General features: G+C 37.0%; 2 protein-coding genes across 7 annotated transcripts in view; one reads left to right on the top strand and one right to left on the bottom strand.

Moving 5' to 3' along the window:
- LOC131439567 (uracil phosphoribosyltransferase homolog) overlaps window positions 1-7,913 on the top strand; it is a 165,489-nt gene extending 157,576 nt beyond the window's left edge. Inside the window, exon 4 of the mRNA XM_058610729.1 lies at window positions 7,788-7,913. Coding sequence (XP_058466712.1) covers window positions 7,788-7,853 — 66 coding nt within the window. The 3' untranslated portion in view covers window positions 7,854-7,913. The remainder of the gene's footprint in view (window positions 1-7,787) is intronic.
- Window positions 1-21,153, bottom strand: part of LOC131439566 (protein vein) — a 174,777-nt gene that overhangs the window by 128,595 nt on the left and 25,029 nt on the right. The window lies entirely within an intron of this gene.

Below are 21,153 nucleotides of genomic sequence, written 5' to 3'. Positions count from 1 at the left end.
AAGACTGGTTAGGCAGCTGAGAACATGCAGGAGTTCAAATAAATTTGGGCTCAAGCGTCCAAAACATGCGATGCAACACTTGTCCGGTACTTGATGAAGAGCGTTCGATCAAAAGTTAGAAAATTCATGAACGAATAACTTAAATTTCATCCGGTTTTCATTATGCTCAAGTTTAACCTCGTACAATGAAGGATCAATTTTGAGTTTGAATAAAATATTTTTTTTTATCATAATTTGAAAGAAAAATTTGTGGATAGGTTTTTTTTTGTTTTGATTATAGAGGTTTTAACCATAAAACGTTATTCGCCTCTTTGAGCCAGAAGAAATACTTTCTGACTCTATGTACGGGGTTGGGAATCGAACCCAGGTGGGCTGCGTGAAAGGCATCGACTAATCCATCACGCTATACCCGTCCCTTGTGGATAGGTTATTTTCGATACACTCCTTAAACAATCAACGCGTTTTGTCGGTTACGTTACTTATATTATCATATCTCCGGAACCAGAAGTCACAGCCATTTGAACTACGAACTTGATCAATGACCTGATAGTAGCTTTCAAACGAGCCTAGGTTTGCTAAAATCGGTTTAGTCATTTCTGAGAAAATTGAGCGGTAAAATATCTTCAAAACGTACACACACACAAACATTTTCCGATCTCGTCGAACTGAGTTGAATGGTATATAATACTATGGGTCTTCGAGGCTCCGTTCGAAAGTCGGTTTTTCTAGCAATTCTAATACCTTTCTATAGAGAGAGGCAAAATTAGTGTATCTTTAAAACTACTAATACTTTTCGATTGAGCGCATTTTAACAAGCTAAAAACACTCACCGAATATGATTTGTTCCCAGGAATATATTTTACCACCCAAAACTTCTAGAAGTAGAAAATTTTACAAGACTGCTGAGGCTCAACTAAGGTTGCTGTCAGAAAGAACGCAATTTGAGAAGCGATGCGAAGATTGTGATGCGATACACCGGCTGTTCGGCCACCAATGGAAATTGATCTTCAATGTCAACTTCTCTTTCTCAGCAGCCTAGATAACCGTGTAGTGTTGGTAGCGGTTCTCAATTGGCTAAGAATAACACTACCCGAGTAGATGTAAAATAATACCAAATTTTTCCATCATATCTTGTCTTGACGTTTCTGTGCTGTCATAGCGTTACTTGATATCTTTCTGATATTTCATATAAGGAATCAAGAAATTGTACAACATCTGTTTAGCATCAAAATTAGTTATTATATCTTATTTCGTTATTGATGAGTTATTCCAATTGCATTAAGTACAATTTATACAGTAGTGCATCAGAATCAGATAAGAGATATAATTTTATTCTGAATGCTGGAATATAAGATAACTGAAAAATTTGTCTTCTAGATATATTTTGTCCTTGGTTTGATGTTACAATAACAGAATTTTATATATTGTTGCAATTTTCTCATGGAGACTGTGTTATGAATTTTAATATTTTAACTCTTATTTCAAACTAAACTTGTCCCGATGGTATAAGACCACTAAACAGGTAAGCCGTGTGACATCCGGTGGTATTATTTCAACCAAGAATTGATCCACTGGTTTCCTGTTCCATGTCGTAAAAGGTCACAAAAGCGGGAGCTCGCCAGACTAGATGTATTTCCGTACCGATGACACAGTTAGATTGAATAATTAAATGCATAGACAGAAAAACATTCGGAACATTTGTCGTATGACCGGTCTTCGCCAAGCGACGACTTCATATTCTTCATATTATTTGAATTCTATTTATTTGCTCTCATACAATACTTTTTATTTTACAGTTGTTTATAGTGTCAGTTCATCACGCTGCAAAGCGAAGTGTGATATCCTACATAATCTTTCTTATCTCTCTTGAAATATGACGTTTATGGGTCGTTTGTTGGTTCTGCACAGAAAAAATCTTTTAGTTAGGTTTATTGAGATGGCTACGTAATTTACTCAAGTATCTGAGGAAGAAGGATGATGCAATTCGAATGCTGAAAATTGTCGATCATTTCGGATCTCGGATGAGTTGACTAAAGTTAAATGGAAGATCCAGCTTTATCACTGGCTGCAGCCAAACATGCTAGCTACTGGCGCAGCTTGAAAATTTGCGCTCTGACAACAGCAATTTTACCAGATTTGAATCTCAAAATGTTAAAATGTTTATTGCATTTTTCTAAGAATCATTGCAGTGCTCTGACTGGACATGGCAAACTCAACCATCACATGGCTACTATTCAGCGTGCTCAGTATTATTTCTGTGATTTGTGTAAGTGCGATTGCGTACTTCACAGAATGATATGTAACTGTCACGCATTGACGCAACTACGAATTCGGGTTTTTGGTTCTGTGGTTGAATTTGTGTATGGGGAGCTAAAATTGAAGGATATTCTATCGTTTCTCATACAATATGATAAGGAGCAATAGTCAGAGGAGTTCATCGTATGAATAACTAGGGGAACTTGCCACTTGAGCCATTCAGTTCTGATTCCTGATTCTATTTCGATGTGTCAAGCAACGTTCATCTATAAAACCACTAATACCATTCGGTTCAGCGCATTTTAATTAGCTAAAAACGATGACCGAATGTGATTCGTTCCTAGGAATTCTACAACCCAAAAATTCTGGAACCAGAAAATTTTACAAGACTGCTGAAGCTCAACTAAGGTTGCTGAATCGGATAGTGCACAGTCGCATCTGATATTCCTGACAAAAACAGCAGGTAGTTTACTGACCGATATTGATTCTACTGGTCATAGTGGTCTTAACGACCCTGACTGTAATCGACCATAAAAGTAAATAAAACTATTGAAAATGAATGCCAGTGAAGCTTTTATCATTGTTTGTGTTGGCACAGAAATTGTTACTAATTTAATAGTGTTTTGTCATTATTAGACTACAGTTCCGAACACATTTTCTCAGTTCCCATGAAATTTCCCAAACACCCTTTTCAACGTCGTAAAACTATAAAGTTGGCGTCAATCCCACATTCATGGAAATAGTGTGAATCACGATGCGATTCAGTAGCCAAATTTCACATTCATTCACGGTTTTCTCAGAGAGCACCCGGTGTCAGTGGGTGGATTATCTTACGAAAAAAAGTAACCGCTGTATTCTGCTCACCAGAACGTACCACGAGTAGCGAGTAGCCTTAGTGAGCGGGGGCGCGGCAATCTAATCATAGTGAATTGATTCATCATTCTGGCACAGTTTGACACCCATCATCCTTAACTGTGGTTGAAATTCTGTTGTCGGATCCAGCTAGATCTAAATCTGGCTACATCCCGAATGCTATTTGGCCAACGTCGAATCATTATCCCGTGTGCCAAAGCGTTATTATTATGGTATTTCTGAAAGGGTATACTACTGGGTGCAAGAAAAGTTGAGATCGTGCCAGATTCGGTTCTCACATTGCATCGGTCCCATCAAGATCATCGGTTGTCATGTCGGACAGGGTTGTTGAGTTGTGCCCGGCATGGTGTTTCACTTATTTAGTGACCGAATGTCTCCATATTTACTTATATGAACCGTTCCCTAGAAACGGACCAGTGTTGCCGTTCGTATGGAAAAATTGGCTGTACTTTCAGTGAATGTTACTCAAATCAGTAAAAGCATAGCATATTACCAAGGCATAACACATTACTGCTTTAGTATGTGTTGCAGTGGGTTTAAAAAATTGTTGACAATAAAGGCGCAGATAACATCGCACATATCATTGCCCCGCGTGAGAATTAGATTGTTGGGTTAATCCCACCTTGATTAGTGTATGCGTGCGCGATTAGATTACAGTGATCAGATTGAAATTTGATCTGGTCGTGCACAGTTTGCACAATAGCTGTTTGTATGTGCTTTGTTCAATAAAATGACCTTCAGAGTTGTATTTCATCACATCAACAATAGATCAATTGACAGAACGATATTCTCGTGTTGGAAATGGTTACTAAAATTGTTACTTCTGGTCAGTCAGTAATTTTTACTTTTTCGTTTTTTAACTATATCAAACTAACTAGAGATTGTGAAAGGAGGAAGTGTGTAAATCTGTCTTCCTGCAGAATCACCCAACACGTTCTGTGAGACATTAAATCTTACCTCTGACCTTAAATAGAACATATAATCGAATGACAGTATTTTCACATCCTAACAAACGATTGCTGTGATGATGCACAGATTAATAGCGGTCATCGAATGTGTATACCACATGTTCACGTTTAGCGGTCGTCTGATCCGCTTTCGAACGCTTAGCGCTTGTCCCGACCGCATGAAAAAAGGCCAAGGCTGTATCAGTTACAAACATAGTTAACGGTCGTTCCGATCCGCTTTTGAACGACTAACGGTCGTCCCGACCCGCACCAAAGCAGTCCACGGTCGTCCTGGTCCGTGCTTACCAACATTGTTAGCGGTAGTCCCGATCCACAACAAAACAGTCTACGGCCGTCCCGGTCCGTTATTATCAACATCGTTAGCGGTCGTCCCGATCCGCTTTAAAACGGTTTGCGGTCATCCCGATCTGCACCAAAACAGCCTCAGGTCGTTCCGGTTCGTACCTAACGACATTCTTAGCGTCGAGTCGCTTCCAAAAAATCTCTTCTGTAGTAGTTTTTGTCTGACTACGTTACCTGTGAATCGCGTTCAAATTCTTTTACTTTTTCAAGTTTCTTTTTTGTTTCAAGGAGTTTCAATTCTCAAAATTCTTCGCTTCAAGATGTTGAAATGTTCCGATCTTCAAGAAAACGTTAAAAAAGTTCCGGTAATCTTCAAGTTCTTCACTTCTAGATGTTCCGATCTTCAAAAAAAATATTTTACTTTCTACCAGGAACTTAGGCATCTTGGCATCGAACTTAGGCATCTTTGCTATACGAATCATCCGAGTCTCTGATATGTCAGAAAGTTCCGACACGAGAAGCCTTCTGCTTACCTATATGACCCTTGTCACGTCTCACTTTTCTGCACTTTATCTTCACACCCTTGCTCTTCCTTGAGTACTATAGCTTTTTAATTTCATATTCTTTCTCCTCTCACAATCTATAGTTAGTTTGATGTCGTCAGAAACCGAAAAAACAATTGTTACTGCTTGCTGAAATTAGTTCTAGAACACAGTACTAAAATTTGGGGTCAGTATGAAGTTCCTGAAATTAGTTCCAGAATGCAGAATTTAATATCAGATTCCAAGTCCTGAACTCAATTACAGAATACAAGACCAGTATTCAGATCCATTGTCAGTATCTAAGCCTAGAATTTAGTTTCCGAATCTAAGTCCAGTAATGAGATTCTGATCTCAGTTCCTAATCCAGAATTTCGGATCAGAATTAATTTTCAGAATCCAATGTAAAAATTCAGTTCCAGGCACCAAGCTCATACGATGCAATTTATAAAGACCTAATTGGACGGAAAATTTTATTTGTAATGACTTAATGTTGGATTACCATGAAATTACTGGTTTTGACTGTATTTTGCATTTGCTAAATTGTTATGTAAGGTAATTCTAAGAATCTATTATATTTTGAGTGTGTTTTCATGCAAAGTATGGTGTAGGTTCACGAGTCCAAAGCTATATATTTTTCCTACTTTTGATTCTTTAAACGGAAAGTTTCATGTACCATTCAGTAAGGAAGTAAAGACGAAAAAAAAGTATCGTTTAAGTTCTTCAAAATTAGACAGTGAGTGCATTTATCTCGAATTCTAATGAGCAGTTGGTCTTTAACTTACCGCAATACTGGTTCAAGTTCAGATCGAAACCTGGACCTAGTTTTATGATATTGGTTTCCGAGTACTGAATATTGAATTTTAGTTGGATTCTGGAACTGAATTCTGAGCCTGGTACCAGGAACTGAATTTTCATATTAGATTTTGAAAATTAATTCTGTACCGGAATTCTAACCCTGGATTCTGGAACTGAAATCAGGAACCTTAATTCTGGACTGGATTTCAGAATATGAATTCGAACTCTGAATTCCAGACTTGGATGCTAGAATGAGTTCTGAATTCGAGGATTGCATTCTATTTCTGGATTCTGGAACTAAATTCTAAACCTAAGCTCTGCACACTTTGAAAAACCCTGTGATTTTACAACTTATAATCTCTACTCTACTCTCGGCTGGTAAATGATGCAAACAAATTTACTACTCGGCTGGTAAATGATGCAAACAAATTTATACAGTCGCACTTGCGAGCCGAATTCAAAATACAGTCGAAATCAGTAAATTCATGGTAATACAACATTATGAAATGTTCCGTAATTTGACTAATTAAGTCTTTATAAATTGCATCGTATGAGGCATTAAAGCTTGCTTCATTTAGAATTGGAAAAATTGCTCATATTGTGGCGCTCCTAGTGGACGGATTTTGTCAGCTTCACGTATAATTTTTGACATTCCGCAAATCGACTGTACTTTGTAAACAATTAACATGGAAGCCAAAAGAAGGGAAAAAATTGTGCACAGTTATTTGGAAAATCCATTGTGGTCTGCATCTAGGCTAGCTAAACAGCTGAAATTGCCCAGAAATACCGTATGGCGCGTTATCAATCGGTATAAGGAAACATTAACGACGATTCGGAAGCCTCAAGCCAATCGTCGGAGTGGAACTGCTGACCGGAAACTGCGTGATAAGATTTTGAAGACGATTAAGAGGAATCCTAATCTGTCGGACCGTGATTTGGCCAGAAAATTCGGTGCTGCCCATAGTACCGTGAGAAGAACTCGACTCCGGGAAGGAATCAAGTCGTATCGAGCTAGCAAACAGCCATAAAACAGAATAGTGTGGTCAAAATTCGTGCTCGGAAACTATATAACCAGGTGCTGACCAAGTTCGACGGGTGTCTTCTGATGGACGATAAAACCTATGTCAAGGCTGACTTCGGGCAAATCCCAGGTCAAAAATTTCACTTGGCAACGGCTCCGGGGGATGTTCAGCCAAATTTAAATTTGTTTTTGCCGACAAATTTGCAAGAAAATTTATGATTTGGCAGGGCATTTGCAGCTGTGGCAAAAAAACGAAAGTTTTCGTTACAAATAAGACAATGACATCGAAAATATACCAAAAAGAGTGTCTCCAAAAACGAATTTTGCCGGTCATTCGATCCCACGACCATCCCGTAATGTTTTGGCCAGATTTGGCAAGCTGTCATTACAGCAAAGTCGTTCAAGAATGGTATGCAGAGAAACGGGTCCAGTTTGTTCCGAAACACCTTAACTCATCCAACTATCCCCAGTTCCGCCCTATTGAGAAGTACTGGGCAATCATGAAGAGAAGACTCAAGGCAAAGGGAAAGGTTGTCAAAGACATCAACCAGATGACGACCTGGTGGAATAAGATAGCTAAAACGATGGACGAAGAAGGTGTGCGACGCCTAATGAGCCGTGTTACAGGAAAAATTCGAGAATTCCTGCGAAACCGTGACGAATAAATTTATCCGTATTTTTTCTTTAAAGTATGAAGAAATCGCTACATTTGTATAGAAAATGATCTTGAATGCAATAATAAATAACTGAACTATAAGCAATTGTCTTTGTTGCAATTCTATCTGAAGCAAGCCTTAGGTTTCTAGTAAAATTCAATTTTTTGTGTGTGAAACTTAAACTGAATTTAGACCCAAAAATTTGGAATTGAACTGGAACTGAATTTTAGAGCTGTATTTCGGAATTGATTTAAAGACCTGAATTATGAAAGTAAATTCTGTGTATCAAACGTTATAATACAGATACGTATTTCGGAATGTTATTTACATCCTTCTTCAGTGTATTGGTTTTATTTTAATTTAATGATAGTTTCTATTATCTTTCCCCGAACAGGACCAGCCTCGATGCTGTGTGGGATCTGACAGCAAAAAAGGCGGGTGGGTATTGTCGGAGACTTAACTGGATATCGTGAATACGAATAAAATAAATAAACATTCTGACACACAATTAAATATTACGAAGTTATTTTTCTATTTAGTTCTTTATAATAAAATAATGGTGGTTTTGAAAAGAACCTTTCATTAAGGCGTTTGTGTTGGTGAGTGACGAGTTGAATTCGAATACCGATGGATTCCGCTGACTGCCGTCATCTATTTCCAAGCTGACCTGTTGTTCGTGGATGAGATACTGATATCGCTGGCGTAAGTATAGCGTTCACAACCGATTATAATCTTCCAATGAAGAAAACATTAATTCACTAGGTTGAACAATGATACAATGAAATATATCTTTCTGCATTGATATTTCGAGCAAATACGCGATCAATACATGTGCCTCCAACAGTAGTTGTTTGTTAAGGAGCAGATTTCATATCCAACTTCATACACTTGCTCATAAATCAATGAATTTAATATTATCTTGTTTTGAGGCATCTATATTGAAATCCCTCGCAACTATCATCGGTGTATTTTTACGAGAATATAAAAATGGGGCGTACTTGATTTCTTCATCCGCATAGAAACATGAGATATATTTGGAAAAACACTTTGGATTTTTGGTGATGTTAAGAAAGTCTTTTCTTTCGTAAAATTTATATCTGTATTTTTCAGGAGTAATAAAATACAGAATAATCAGCATATATGGCAACCCTGTTTAGCATGGCATATTTCGAAGCGAGACTAGTATGAATATGTGTTCTACATTAATACTTTCATTTTCGCATTGCGTGAGAGCGTTTCCGTCGCAAAGTTTCCATTTTGATAAATCTGATGCTTTTGATAAGAAATTGAGAATTTTCAGTTAATTCTCGATGATGATCTGTGAGACTGAAAAGTGCTTTGAATTGTCGTGACCGACAGGATCTGCATTTAGATCTGAGATGGCTCTTGGCGTGTACCCTCGGTAAACTCGTCCGAATTTTGCTTCGGAAATAATTGTGATTTCCAATTGGATTCCAAAACAGATGAACCAGTACATTTCGGGCGGAATCAGTAGGTGCACTTGGAACTCACAATGAATTCCTACTCAAATTCCAGACAACTTAACTGTGATTGTTCTTTGGCACGCAAAATTCCGCTGTTCGGCGCTCGTTTCATTCCAACAGCGTGAGGTCATCGTTGTTTCTCTTCCGACAAGCGTTGCTCAGAAAATGATGGAGAAAAGTATAATGGTCATCTTTTATACCGATGCAGTTGTACAGCAGCAGGTATTTTGTTCTCTTCCTCAGAACGCGTTCTGATTGGCTAGTGCTGACATGGGTCAAATCAAACAGGTTTTTCAATAGTGTACCATTGAAACACTTCAATGTTGTTATTGCAATACACGTTTAAGTCGAACAATTTCGAATCTAGATGGTAGTTAGATTATATAAATGCTTCTATAGATCACTGTGATATCAGCTTTCAAAATACGAGAAAGGCAAACACGCGTCATGAGTTTTTCTCTTCGACACTCGTTGATACCAACCATTTTAGATAATTTTAATTTTGAATTATTTGAGATTATGTCATACAACTGAAAATTTTATCATAAAATTATAATCATATTTCCGATAGCATGTAGCAAAAATTATGTTGATCAGGGCAGTAAAACTTCATTCAATTCAGTTGAAACCGAATGTGAAACACACTGACACTATTGCAATAAGCTTCACACTCTGACACACATAACGTTCGCTAACGTACCGAACGGGCAGCATTCGGTTCTTCAATCGATTCTCTTCAAATCAAAGTTCAGTTTATCCACCGTAAGTTGATCTCTTGAAATAACAAAATATTTCTTTCAATAGATTGACAGCGGCCTTCAAAAGAGGTTCATGTAAACATTCGAATTGGTTCAAGATAATAGATGAAAGATTAATCAGATAGCTGACATATCAATCACAGAATACACGTAAATTGATAGTTTCCTCCTTCGGTTTTCATTTTTAAAACTTTACTCCATTTATAATTATATTTATTCGCACTTGCTCACTACCAACAGCGAAGATAATGAAGCAGCTAGACTACTTGGCACTTGAAACTGAGTAAACAAACTTCAAATGACTACGGTGCGATTATTCAACTGACAATGAATTCTAGGAGTTTCACTTGAAAATTGCAGCAAATGTCAAATGAATTTTTATCGATATGTTGACGGTCAGTGGTCATAAATTTCATTTTCGTTTGATATTATTCGATTGAAAATACGCTGTTAATACGTTAGATACAACAGGAAATTATCACTCTCTCAGGGGGTAAATTTTGAACAGGCGCCCCACAGTAGAGTAAGTCGTATTCACGACAAAAAATCTCTTTATGATCGTAAAGCCGTATCTAAAATTTGGAATGAAAACGTCATCTCGAAAACTAAATTCCTCTGTTTCCCGCATATTCTACGCGCAGAAATATACCATACTACATCAATCACTGGAAAAGCGATCGACAAATAATGTTAGCAACACTGCTCTCGACCTCTCTCGTCGCATGGCCATGCAGTGGACAGTTTTTGTCGCGTGGGGCTGCAGCAGCAACGGTCAATTGGCAGCGTGATCGCCCAGTCCGATAGTCGTCGGTGGCAGCCGTTGACGGCAGAATGGCTAGCACGGAGTCATTGTTTGTCGTTGCGAAAAAATTGGTTTAAATAACTCAACACTTTGACAATATGTCTGTACCGTTGTGGCATCCGAAAATTAGAACATATTTCTAGTGGGAAATTTTTTTCTGTATCCAAGTGTGAGGTTAGTCAAATTCTGGATTCTGATGCAGCTAAAAATTGTACCCACGCTAGTGTGTTCTAAACAAACAACCGTTGTTTGTTGGTGGGGGAACATAAGAAATCATTAACACCTTGTGCGTTTTGTCACCAATAAAATACATGGATCCTGCGCGTGTGCGGAAGCCGAACACATTTCACGCATGTTAAGATGTGCTTCTCCTAGCTAATGCAGGAAACGCAGCGAAACCAAGAAGTAACTACAAATTGCCCAACCTGAAACACATCATTATCGAGTGCTCGTTTTGAGGTCCTTCGGCTTCGGTTACAGTTCACAGGCCGGTTCAGAGCATGATATTTTCTTGTTGTCATTCCATATCTGCTCCTTTCAGCACGATCCCTTTTTCTGTTCGAAACCACTTCAAGTGCGCTCGAGTGCATCCGCGTCATAAAACAGCTTTCCGTAGCTAATCCTAACCCCGAGCGGTTGTGTTATTTATTTATGTTATTATGCGCTGTTGATTGCTCATTATAACCACCCTCGCTTCCGTGTCTGTCTCTACTGGAAAATTTGAGGAATGGAAGACCAAATGAAACAACCATACGGACAAATGAGTTGATGGTAGTTTATGTTCTGTGTCACCCTTTAATCTGTTCTAGCTGACACTGATTTCAACAAACCTTTTTATGCTTGTTCAAAATAATCCTGATTTTTGGATACAAAGAAAAATGCATAAATACATCGATCTTAGAACTCACTGGATTGTCATTTCTTTGTGACTTTAATCTTCAAGCCAGATTAATTGTTTGGAAAATCAAAAAAAATTGCAGCCACTTATTTCGTTTGCCAGTTCCAGTAGCCATTAAAAAATTTTCAAGTTCCCTTCATTTTATATCTATTTATTTTCATAAATTTTGATAATATATCCATAAGCCGCTTCCGATTAGTTCCGACAACCTGGGTTGGTAATTATCGTCACATAGGAAAATTTTTGTTTGTTTATAAGCTAAAATTGAAAGGTTTAGTCAATTTATTATAGATTTAAATGATCGAAAAATGATGTTTTGCAATTACTATCGAAATTTGCTCTCTATTTCATCTCTATTCACTAAAATCACTTTAATTATTTCATATTTCTGCTTAATTCACTTTGCTGCACATTGAAAGCTGATTCACATTTCTTGGAAATTAAACTAATATGCATAACATAGATAAAAACACACGTGATATATTCACTCATCTGTTTCTTATTTCATCTCAATGTATCTTTATTCATTCTATCGTTAGGCCTATATTCATCCCATTATCCTATCATTCGCTGATGATAGATAGCAATTAAAACAAATTATTGCACTATTACACTCTCAGGTTCAAATTGTCAGAAATCTTCTTAAAAAGGATTAAATCTAACTGTGAGAAAACAAACGATATTTTTAAAACCAGTTTGGAATGAATTCAACATTTAGAAATAATTGGATTGTATTCTTCTCCTTTCGTTTTTTTTAATTCAGCAGCTGGAAGTTTCATATGAAAGATTTATAATAGAACTGAAACAGGAACAAACGTATCTCCAGCATGCAGTTTTAGTTCTACTTATTCGAACAGTTCATCTGTCAAATTTAAAACTGGCATACGCTGCCGTTCTATTTTTTCTATATTTGACACACGAGTAAAACACAGCTGAGGCTTCCAGTTTTTCTTGTTATAATATCCAGATTCAAATTTTAAAACTGACATAAATTATGCATCTAGAATAAGAACACTACTGAATATACTCTTATTTCATTAGTGTTTAACACGCACTTTCTAGTAATATTCGGAGCTGAAATAGTTTTATTAAAATATAAGTATCAATAATACAATTAAATTAACGCCACGGATACTAAAAAAATACTTGATGGTGGTAATTTAAAGAAGAAAAATAAATTTTTCTACATAACAATTTGAAAAAACTTGGCAACCTGGCGATACGAAATGAGATAAAAACAATGCACAATCAAGTGAATTAAGTGCAAATAATAGTGCTGAAAAGTCACCACCGGTACATGAACATGTCTGAAACCAATTGAAAAATACGTTTGGATCTACTTTAATCTTTTGTTTGGAACAAACAATTTTAAGTGTTATAAGAATACTAATCAATACTATTTTCGAACCTGCAGAAAATAACGTGTTTCAAAGATAGTAATATGAAGTTAAAACCGCAATGTTCACACTAGGATTACCATATACGCATGACATATTACTTGTTATTGAGTTTGTATAGGAACAAACCGACGACAACAAACTGCAAAAATTTCCTACGTCGCAGAAATTAAGCACTTGTGTTGAATTTTCATTTTTATTTAACTATTCAGTGCTCCAAGTTTTTAATTTGTACTGGTGTCGGCGGTGTACAAGAAAAACAGTACATCGACAATATCCGGTAAATAAGAAAAAGTCTTCTAGCTATGGATGATGTTACCGTTCTACATTAATTACCAACGTTTCGAAGCTTTGTTGCTTCGAAACGTTGGCCATTCAAGTGAAAAAAATATGGTTGAGCAACAAATGACCTAAAAAGTCATCTCTTAATAGAAAAACGTGATTAATCCACCTAGCAGTGAGATGATACCTTTTTTTATCAATCCGCATGTGTTTTTTTGCATGGATATTCTTAGGTGTTTTAGTTCTAATGACATTATTTTAATTATCGTCGTTTTGAACGGCAAATTGAGATTTTAATCACTCATTACCCTGTAATTTCGAAACTGCAAATCGTATCGAATTTCAATCTTAACGTGTGACAATCGATTGAACATTCCATGAGATGTCGAAGTAAGTTCCACTTTAGAGTTTTTCGTCATTATTTATGGTACTTCCAGAGTCGGTATTCAGGAATTAGCATAACCCAAAATGATTCGAATGGCCATAAATTAATACGCCAAACAATTTACATCTTCTATATCGGTATGAATTTTAAAAACTTATCATCTGTAATTCCAGAATCGGATAAAATTCACAAAGTCCTTTAAGTCCTTTAATTTGAATATTTGTTTTTGAAGTTCTATTTGGCCTTTTTGAGAAAATGATCGAGCTTTGAGAAACGATTCGACACTGGAACCGGAGTTCTAAAATCGCTGTAGCCGAAATCAGTTAAATTCACCTGAGTAGTGTGTAGACATCTTTAAGAAATTGTAGTGTGAATTAAAATTTGGGGGTACATTCCGAATCGAAAACTGAATACCGCTTAAACTGAAATAAATTAATTTCGTAATCGACTATCCTAATCAGCAAACCCGATAAACCTGATTAATTTATGTGAAATGGGCATAGATGATTCTTAGATTTCATTTGAATCTTAGATCGGTTCAGCCATCTACCAGAAAAATGAATTGCATTATTTTAATTTCGTTTCATATATCATTCTGTGGTTCCGCAATCAGAAGTCGGATCCAAACGTAATTCAGGAACCTTGTTTGGGAGTATACTCCTTTTCATATGAATCTGAGTTTGTAGAAAACGGTTTAGCCATCTCCGAAAAAATTGAGTGAAATTATTTGTCACACACGCATTTGCTGATCTCGACGAACTGAGTCGTATGGTATATGGAAGTTATGTTCTTCCAGCTTTTATTGCTGTAAGTAGTGTAAATCAATATAATTATGTAATTACTTTCAACTCGAAAATGCTGATTTCATCTGGTTTACATATGCCATATTCGAACGATTATGTTGCCAAAAACGAACCGTGCTAAAATCGGTCCGAGGCAAATTGTCATGAAAAAGGATGCTGTACACAAAATTTTTTTTTGTACTTAGAAACAATTGTATGTAACAGTATAAAAAATCGTGTTTTCCGTTGCTCCCAAGCATTTCTTTGCCAGACAGTGCTCAAAACTTCTACTGCTGGAATAGGGGGAAAAGTCGTTTACACAAAAATTTCGATATCTCCGTTAAAAATGGACGGATTTTAACAATCTATGGCTTGTTGGATAGCTGTTACCGTGCAGAATCTATGTCTGAAAACACATTCTGTTTTCAAGATCAATTGTGACAGATACTGTCAAAAAACAGAAAATTTTGACATAATACTTCGTATAACTCAAAAAGTAAACATCCGATCTCAAAACCATTCAATAGCGTTTTGAGTGACGGGGAGACCTTTCATTTGCAACTAGATTGATCAAAATCGGTCCAGCCATCTCTGAGATCTCGACCTCTTAGTTGACAACACACATACAGACACACACACACACACACACACACACACACACACACACACACACACACACACACACACACACACACACACACACACACACACACACGGACATTTGCTCAGTTCGTCGAGCTGAATCGATTGGTATATGTCATTCGGCCTTCCGGGCCTCGGAAAAAAATTTCTAAAGTTTGAGCGAATTCTATACCTATTTTTTATATTTATAAAAAAAGGTAAACCAAAATGGTTGTACCAGATTTTTGTTTTGTTTTTGGAAAACTGCTGTTGTCGAACAGCTTGTCATTTGATATAGTCGAAAAGCGACGGAAAATGCTAGCAGGGTTGTGCTTGACTGGTAATTATATCATGTTATTGAAGGAAAACATGTTTTAATGTGACGTTTCTGTATAGGGAACAACGCACAAGTAAAATATGTTATTTCGCTTGAAATATGAAATCAGAGTCAAAACTCGTTTTAACTCATAGTGTGAACACTAGGTTTATGTTATACAAGTAATACTTATTGAGTTTATTTAGAAACAAACAGCAGAAATGCCTACGTTGCAGGTAGAAAAGAAAAAAATTGCGTTGACAAAATCCGAAAAAAAAAGAAATAAGCCAATTACCTCTCCCAGCTATGGATGATGTTATCGTTCGAAGGTTTATTGCTTCAAAACGTTGGCCATTTAAGAGAAATGAATATTTTTGAACAGCAAATGACCAAAAAACTCATCTAATACAAAAAAAAACAAAAATAATACAAATAATACAAAAAACAAAAATAACACAAATTATGATTACATGGCTACTTTTATGGAAAACTGCTGTTGTTGAACAGCTTGTCAATCGGGGACGGGTGTAGCATGATGGGTTAGTCGATGCCTTCCATGCAGCCCACCTGGGTTCGATTCCCAACCCCGTACATAGGGAAAGTTTTTCTGGCCCGAAGAGGCGAATGACTTCAATGTTAAAAACTCTATAATCAAAACAAAACAGCTTGTCAATTGACATAGTCGTAAAGTGACGGAAAATGCTAGCAGGGTTGTGCTTTGCTTACAATTATATCATGTTATTTCGGGAAAACATGTATAATGTGACGTTTCTGAATATGAAATAACGTAAAAGTAAAACATGTTATTTCGCTTAAAACATGAAATCAGAGTTAAAACTCGTTTTAACTCATAGTGTGAACATAGTATAATACTTCAAAAGGTTCAATTATATGAAGTAGAACTTCCAATGACTCTTAGGTGTTTTGCTTGATTTCGCAAAAGTATAACGAAGGTATATTTCACTTTCGATTTTGTTTTTCAACAGATTCCAACTAATTTGATCGCTCCCAGTATGGCAAACAAAATCGTACATTTTATTGCCCTACAACGTGATCTTTTAAAGACACGCAGAAACAATATTAAATCAAATTAAAATTCAAAACGCAATCGTGCAACTCCCATGTCATTCTACAATGTTTCCGAAAGAGCGTGATAGAGCGGGAACAGAGATAGAGTCGTTAGCAGCGAAGAACCCAGACAGACAGTCGGAGCGAGAGAGAGAGGGAGGTCGATGTTCTGCAAAGTTGGTTCGCTTTTATTGTTATTGTTATTTTTGCAGTCGATTTTCGGTGTGGTTTTATGCTCCGTTTGCTGCGATGCCGCCACAATTCATACAATTTGACCGTTTTTGGTTCCATCACCGGTGGCGAACCGAGGTTCGACCCGGGGGTACTGAAAACTCTCCATGCATGCAATTGGAGTACTGGGAGAAGAAGGTGGGCAGGTGGTCAGTACTACAGTGTCATGTCTTTCTTTTTCGTTTTATGGGAATCCAGAGCCACTCGCAATCTGGTGTGCGTGACAAAGAAAACGTCTCAACAAAGATAATTAATCTCATATACACATATATGTAGCATTTCTGGGCGCAAATTAATTAATAGCTTAATTAATTTAGCAACTAATTGCTGCTTCGGGACTGCCGCGTTTCCGCGGAGCTGTGCTCAAAGTTTGCAGTTTTGGAGCGTATGTTTCCGCGGTTTGTTCGATGCCCTGTCACCAGAAGTTTATTGCACGAGAATTCCGAAGAATTTCCTACGAGTTTTGACAGTCGTACCATAAACATTGGAAAATTATGCTATTTATATTCCGTCACCTAGAACTGTTATCAACAATAGCTTCAAAAACCAACATGCGACATTGATAAGTTTCGAATAACTTTGATATCAGTGGAGACGCGTTGTACATTGATAGATGTTAGTCAAATCAACATAACCTACAATTATGACCATTACTATTCTACTGAGATAAGTCCATTAATTAACTATGGAAACTCCGATAATAGTGATGGAGCTCAATGTGGAACTGTGAGAAAAAAATCCAGCCATGAGCAGTATGCATAAACCAAAAGCACACCAACCCACATCGACAATCCAGTTGCAAAGATTAATTATGAATTTCGATCACGACTGTGTGATAAAATAACTAATATTCTCCGCCGAGTGAGGGTGCTTCGCCGGGTTTCGCTGGTTTCGCTCGTCCGATGGATTTAGCATGTATCGTATGTAGTTGTCCAATCACACTAAATAATGAGCATAACGGAAGCAAAGCCGCTACGCCGCTCTGGTCCTGGTCTCGTGATGAGTACCGCGCCGATAGTGATCTCCGACCGAATGCAAGTGCGAAAAAAAATATACTCAGACTTCTACCTCAGTCATTACATTTTGTCTTCATGATGACGAATGACAGGCGAGTGACAGCTATGTGATTTTTCTCAGTTTCACTTAGTTCAGAAGCTTGATTCGATTTTGTAAAGCTTAATCGATTTAACTGAAGTTTGAGGGGGAATAGAATTTTTTACTTGACTTTCGCTTGATGCTGAACCTAACCCAGTTTGCACCATAATTGCTGTCAAATCATTTGTTGTAAGCCGGTTTCGAACCTAGTTTCAACGTTTTTGAACTGATATTCAAGTCTGTTTCTTATAACGGGTTTGCTCACACCCTCGTTTCTGAATTCGAAGTCAACACAGTTTCGTAAAAAGTGTTTGTTTGAGGAAACTAACCTCTGTCAGTTTCCGGTTTTTTCAAACGAAAACGACATTATTTTGAGTAAAGACTGTCCCAGAAAATATGGACGCAACCAAAATCCACTGCCATTTCGCAATAGTTCAGAATCTGTCAATTTTTATGGCTACGTCCTGTTCTTTATGCTCTTCTCTAACCACTTGTGCAGTTCTTTATTCGTTTTCATTAGTTTGTTTCGAAATGCGAGGACTTTCAGCAGACAACGTCGAAAAATTGTGTACACGGAACGACCGAAATTAGCTCTGCGCCTAATTCGTATTACTGTTTTTGAATTAGTTGATTTTAACGACAAAATTTCCAAAATAACTATGAAATTAGTTAAAACTGAGAATTTACTTTACTGGAAAAAACTCTTATTTTTAGAGAATGGGTTTAGTTAGCGAATATCCTGGACACAAACCAGCAATATTTCAATCCAACACGAAATTCTCATTAACAACTAATTTTGTTATTAAAATCAGAAAATTTGTTTCTATTTATCTATCACCATCATTACTGAAGGACAGTACAAAGAAAACAAAATAGAAATGGGTATTATTAACAAGTTTATTAGCCAAAAACTCATGAGAAGTGTCAAAGCAAAACAATCCATTAAAAAGCTAAAAAGGACAGTCTTATTGAAACTGCTTGAAAATTGTTTTGATGTTTTTCGCATGTGTTCGATATATCTTTATTTAAATTTCTAAACCGATATGTAAAAATGTCGTAAACTGTTAGTGGAAATCGTATTTATTCAGAATTTGTGCGCACTTGAAGCGATTGTGCGTAATAATGTTTTTACGCGGAACAGTGAAGTGAATTTCGAATGTTTCACTCTAAGTGTGATGAAGTTTTTTTGTATCTTCAAACCTTCCGAGCTGCGCCGTCCGGTGTACTACTTGTATTCGGTTTTTGTTTTCCGAGTGCTCAAAGTTTTCAGTGAGAATGAAAAAAACAGTGATTTAGAAGAAAAAAATTCAAAAAGATGTTTATGTTTCGTTTATGTCTTTTTCTCCAATACAACATCGTATTTATACCTGCCAATATAGAAAAGACAACCGCGTCTGAAATTTTTTCGGCAGTAGTGTGCCATCTAGTGGCTAGTAGTCATTACGGTGTTACCGTTTCGGTGACAGGGCGCCACATAGCTGCAGATTGCAGAAGCCAATTCAACCATTCATATTGGTTGAAAACAACATTTTATTTCTTTAATTCAACTAAAAAATTAGTTGAATGGAAATGAAATGTGCCTTAGCTAAGAAATGACAGCACGTTCAATTTGTGAATTCAACTAAAAAAAATAGTCATTTCAACAAATATTTTATTATTATTAAGGGAATGAGAATAAAAATTCTAAATTAGCAAAAGTAAGATTTTTTTAGTTGTCTCAAAAAATAACTAACTAAAATCAGCAAATCAACTAAATTTTTCGCGAAAATGCTGATTTCGGTCGTTCCGTGTACAAATGGTGCACAGAACGCGGACTGTCACTGAGAAAGATAGCAAAAATGGAAGGAGTAAGTGAAAAAGCCGTGCGAAATGCAATCAGGAAGTTCGGTGAGGATAACACCTTTGAGGATGAACCGAAAACGGGTCGAAAAAAGGTCCTGCTAACCCTCAGTTGGATAAACGTATACTGAAGGCGTTCGAGCAAAAGAAGGAGGTTTCAGTTCGGGATGTGGCTAAAAAAGTGGGCACTTCGAAGTCAAATTTTCTTCGTGCAAAAGAATGTTTGAATCTTCGAACCTATAAAAAGCAGAAACAACCAAAACGTAGTCCGAAACAAGAAGCATCGATCAGGCCGAGGGTTCGAAAGCTGTACAATACGATTCTTGCTGGAAATTTGAACTGCATAATCATGGACGACGAAACCTACGTGAAACTCGATTACAAATCCTTGCCGGGACCACAATATTATACGGTGCGAGAAGGGCAAGTGTTAAACCAGTCCGAGACATCGATTGAAGTCGAAAAATTTGGTAAGAAGGCTATGGTCTGACAACCAATTTGTAGCTGCGGTAAGATTTCGAAACCCTTCATCACCACTGCTTCAATGAACAGCGAAATATACATCAAGGAATGTTTACAAAAACAACTTCTACCCATGATTCGAAGCCACAAGGATCCTGTTGTCTTTCTGGCGAGATCTTGCTTCTTGCCACTACTCGAAATCAACGGTAGAATGGTATACTACCAAAAATGTCACTTTCGTCTCAAAAGACATGAATTGCTCACAACTTCGACCAATTGAGGAATTTTGGGCATTAACGAAGGCACATCTTAGGAAACATGTCTCGGCAGCCGAAACCATTCCACAGTTCGAAAAAGATTGGAAAAAAGTGTCAAAACTTGTCGACAAGAAGTCTGTACGGAATTTAATGAGGAACGTTCGCAAGAAGGTGCGCCAGCTAGTCTACAATGGCTAAGTAGCAAATGTTGAGAATAATATTCTGTTGTTGTAGTCTAATATTATCAGTATATCGAATAAAATTTGAATATCTAACACTTGTAAATTATTTACAGCGAAATCAAAGTGCGTCCATACTTTCTGGGACAGTCTTTAAGATAGTGAGTGTAGTTTTAACTAGGCTTAAAGCTGCTGGCAAACGAACCAACTTCGTCTATTCCGCTCGTCTGAATCCGGTTTCGGAAGAAGAGGAATGGTGATTAAAAACAGCAAAAAGGATCTCACTCACTTTTCTTGGAGATGGCCAAATCGATTTTCACAAACTTATAGGTTCAAAGAAAAAGTCTTACAGTTTCATACGGAATTCCTAAATTTGTTGTGAATACTACTTCCAGTTCCGGAGACAGGATTTGTAAAGATTGTTAGATTAAGTCCGAACAAACCTTCCTATTTCTAATCAATGAACAGTTGTTCTTACGAATTCCATAGTAATATTTTTGATACTATGAGTAATATGAGAAAGGCCACTAGGTGGATTAAAACAGGTTTTTTTTTACAAGATGTCAAAATCTCAAAATGACATTTTTGGTAGTATACCATTATACCGTTGATTTCTAGTAGTGACATGAAGCAAGATCTAGCCAGAAAGACAAGAGGATCCTTGTGGCTTCGAATCAGGGGTGACGCTGTTCATTGAAGCAGTGGTGATGAAGGGTTTCAAAATCTTACCGCAGCTACAAATTGCTTGCCAGACCATAGCTTTCTTACCAAATTTTTCGATTTCAATCGATGTCTCGGACTGGTTTCGTCGTCCATGATTATGCAGTTCAAATTTCCAGCAAGAATCGTATTCTACAGCTTTCGAACCCTCGGCCTGATCGATGCTTCTTGTTTCGGACTACGT

This window comes from Malaya genurostris, chromosome 3, assembly GCF_030247185.1.
Source record: "Malaya genurostris strain Urasoe2022 chromosome 3, Malgen_1.1, whole genome shotgun sequence".
Taxonomy (NCBI): Eukaryota; Metazoa; Arthropoda; class Insecta; order Diptera; family Culicidae; genus Malaya; species Malaya genurostris.
This window is presented reverse-complemented; position numbering and strand designations above follow the sequence as displayed.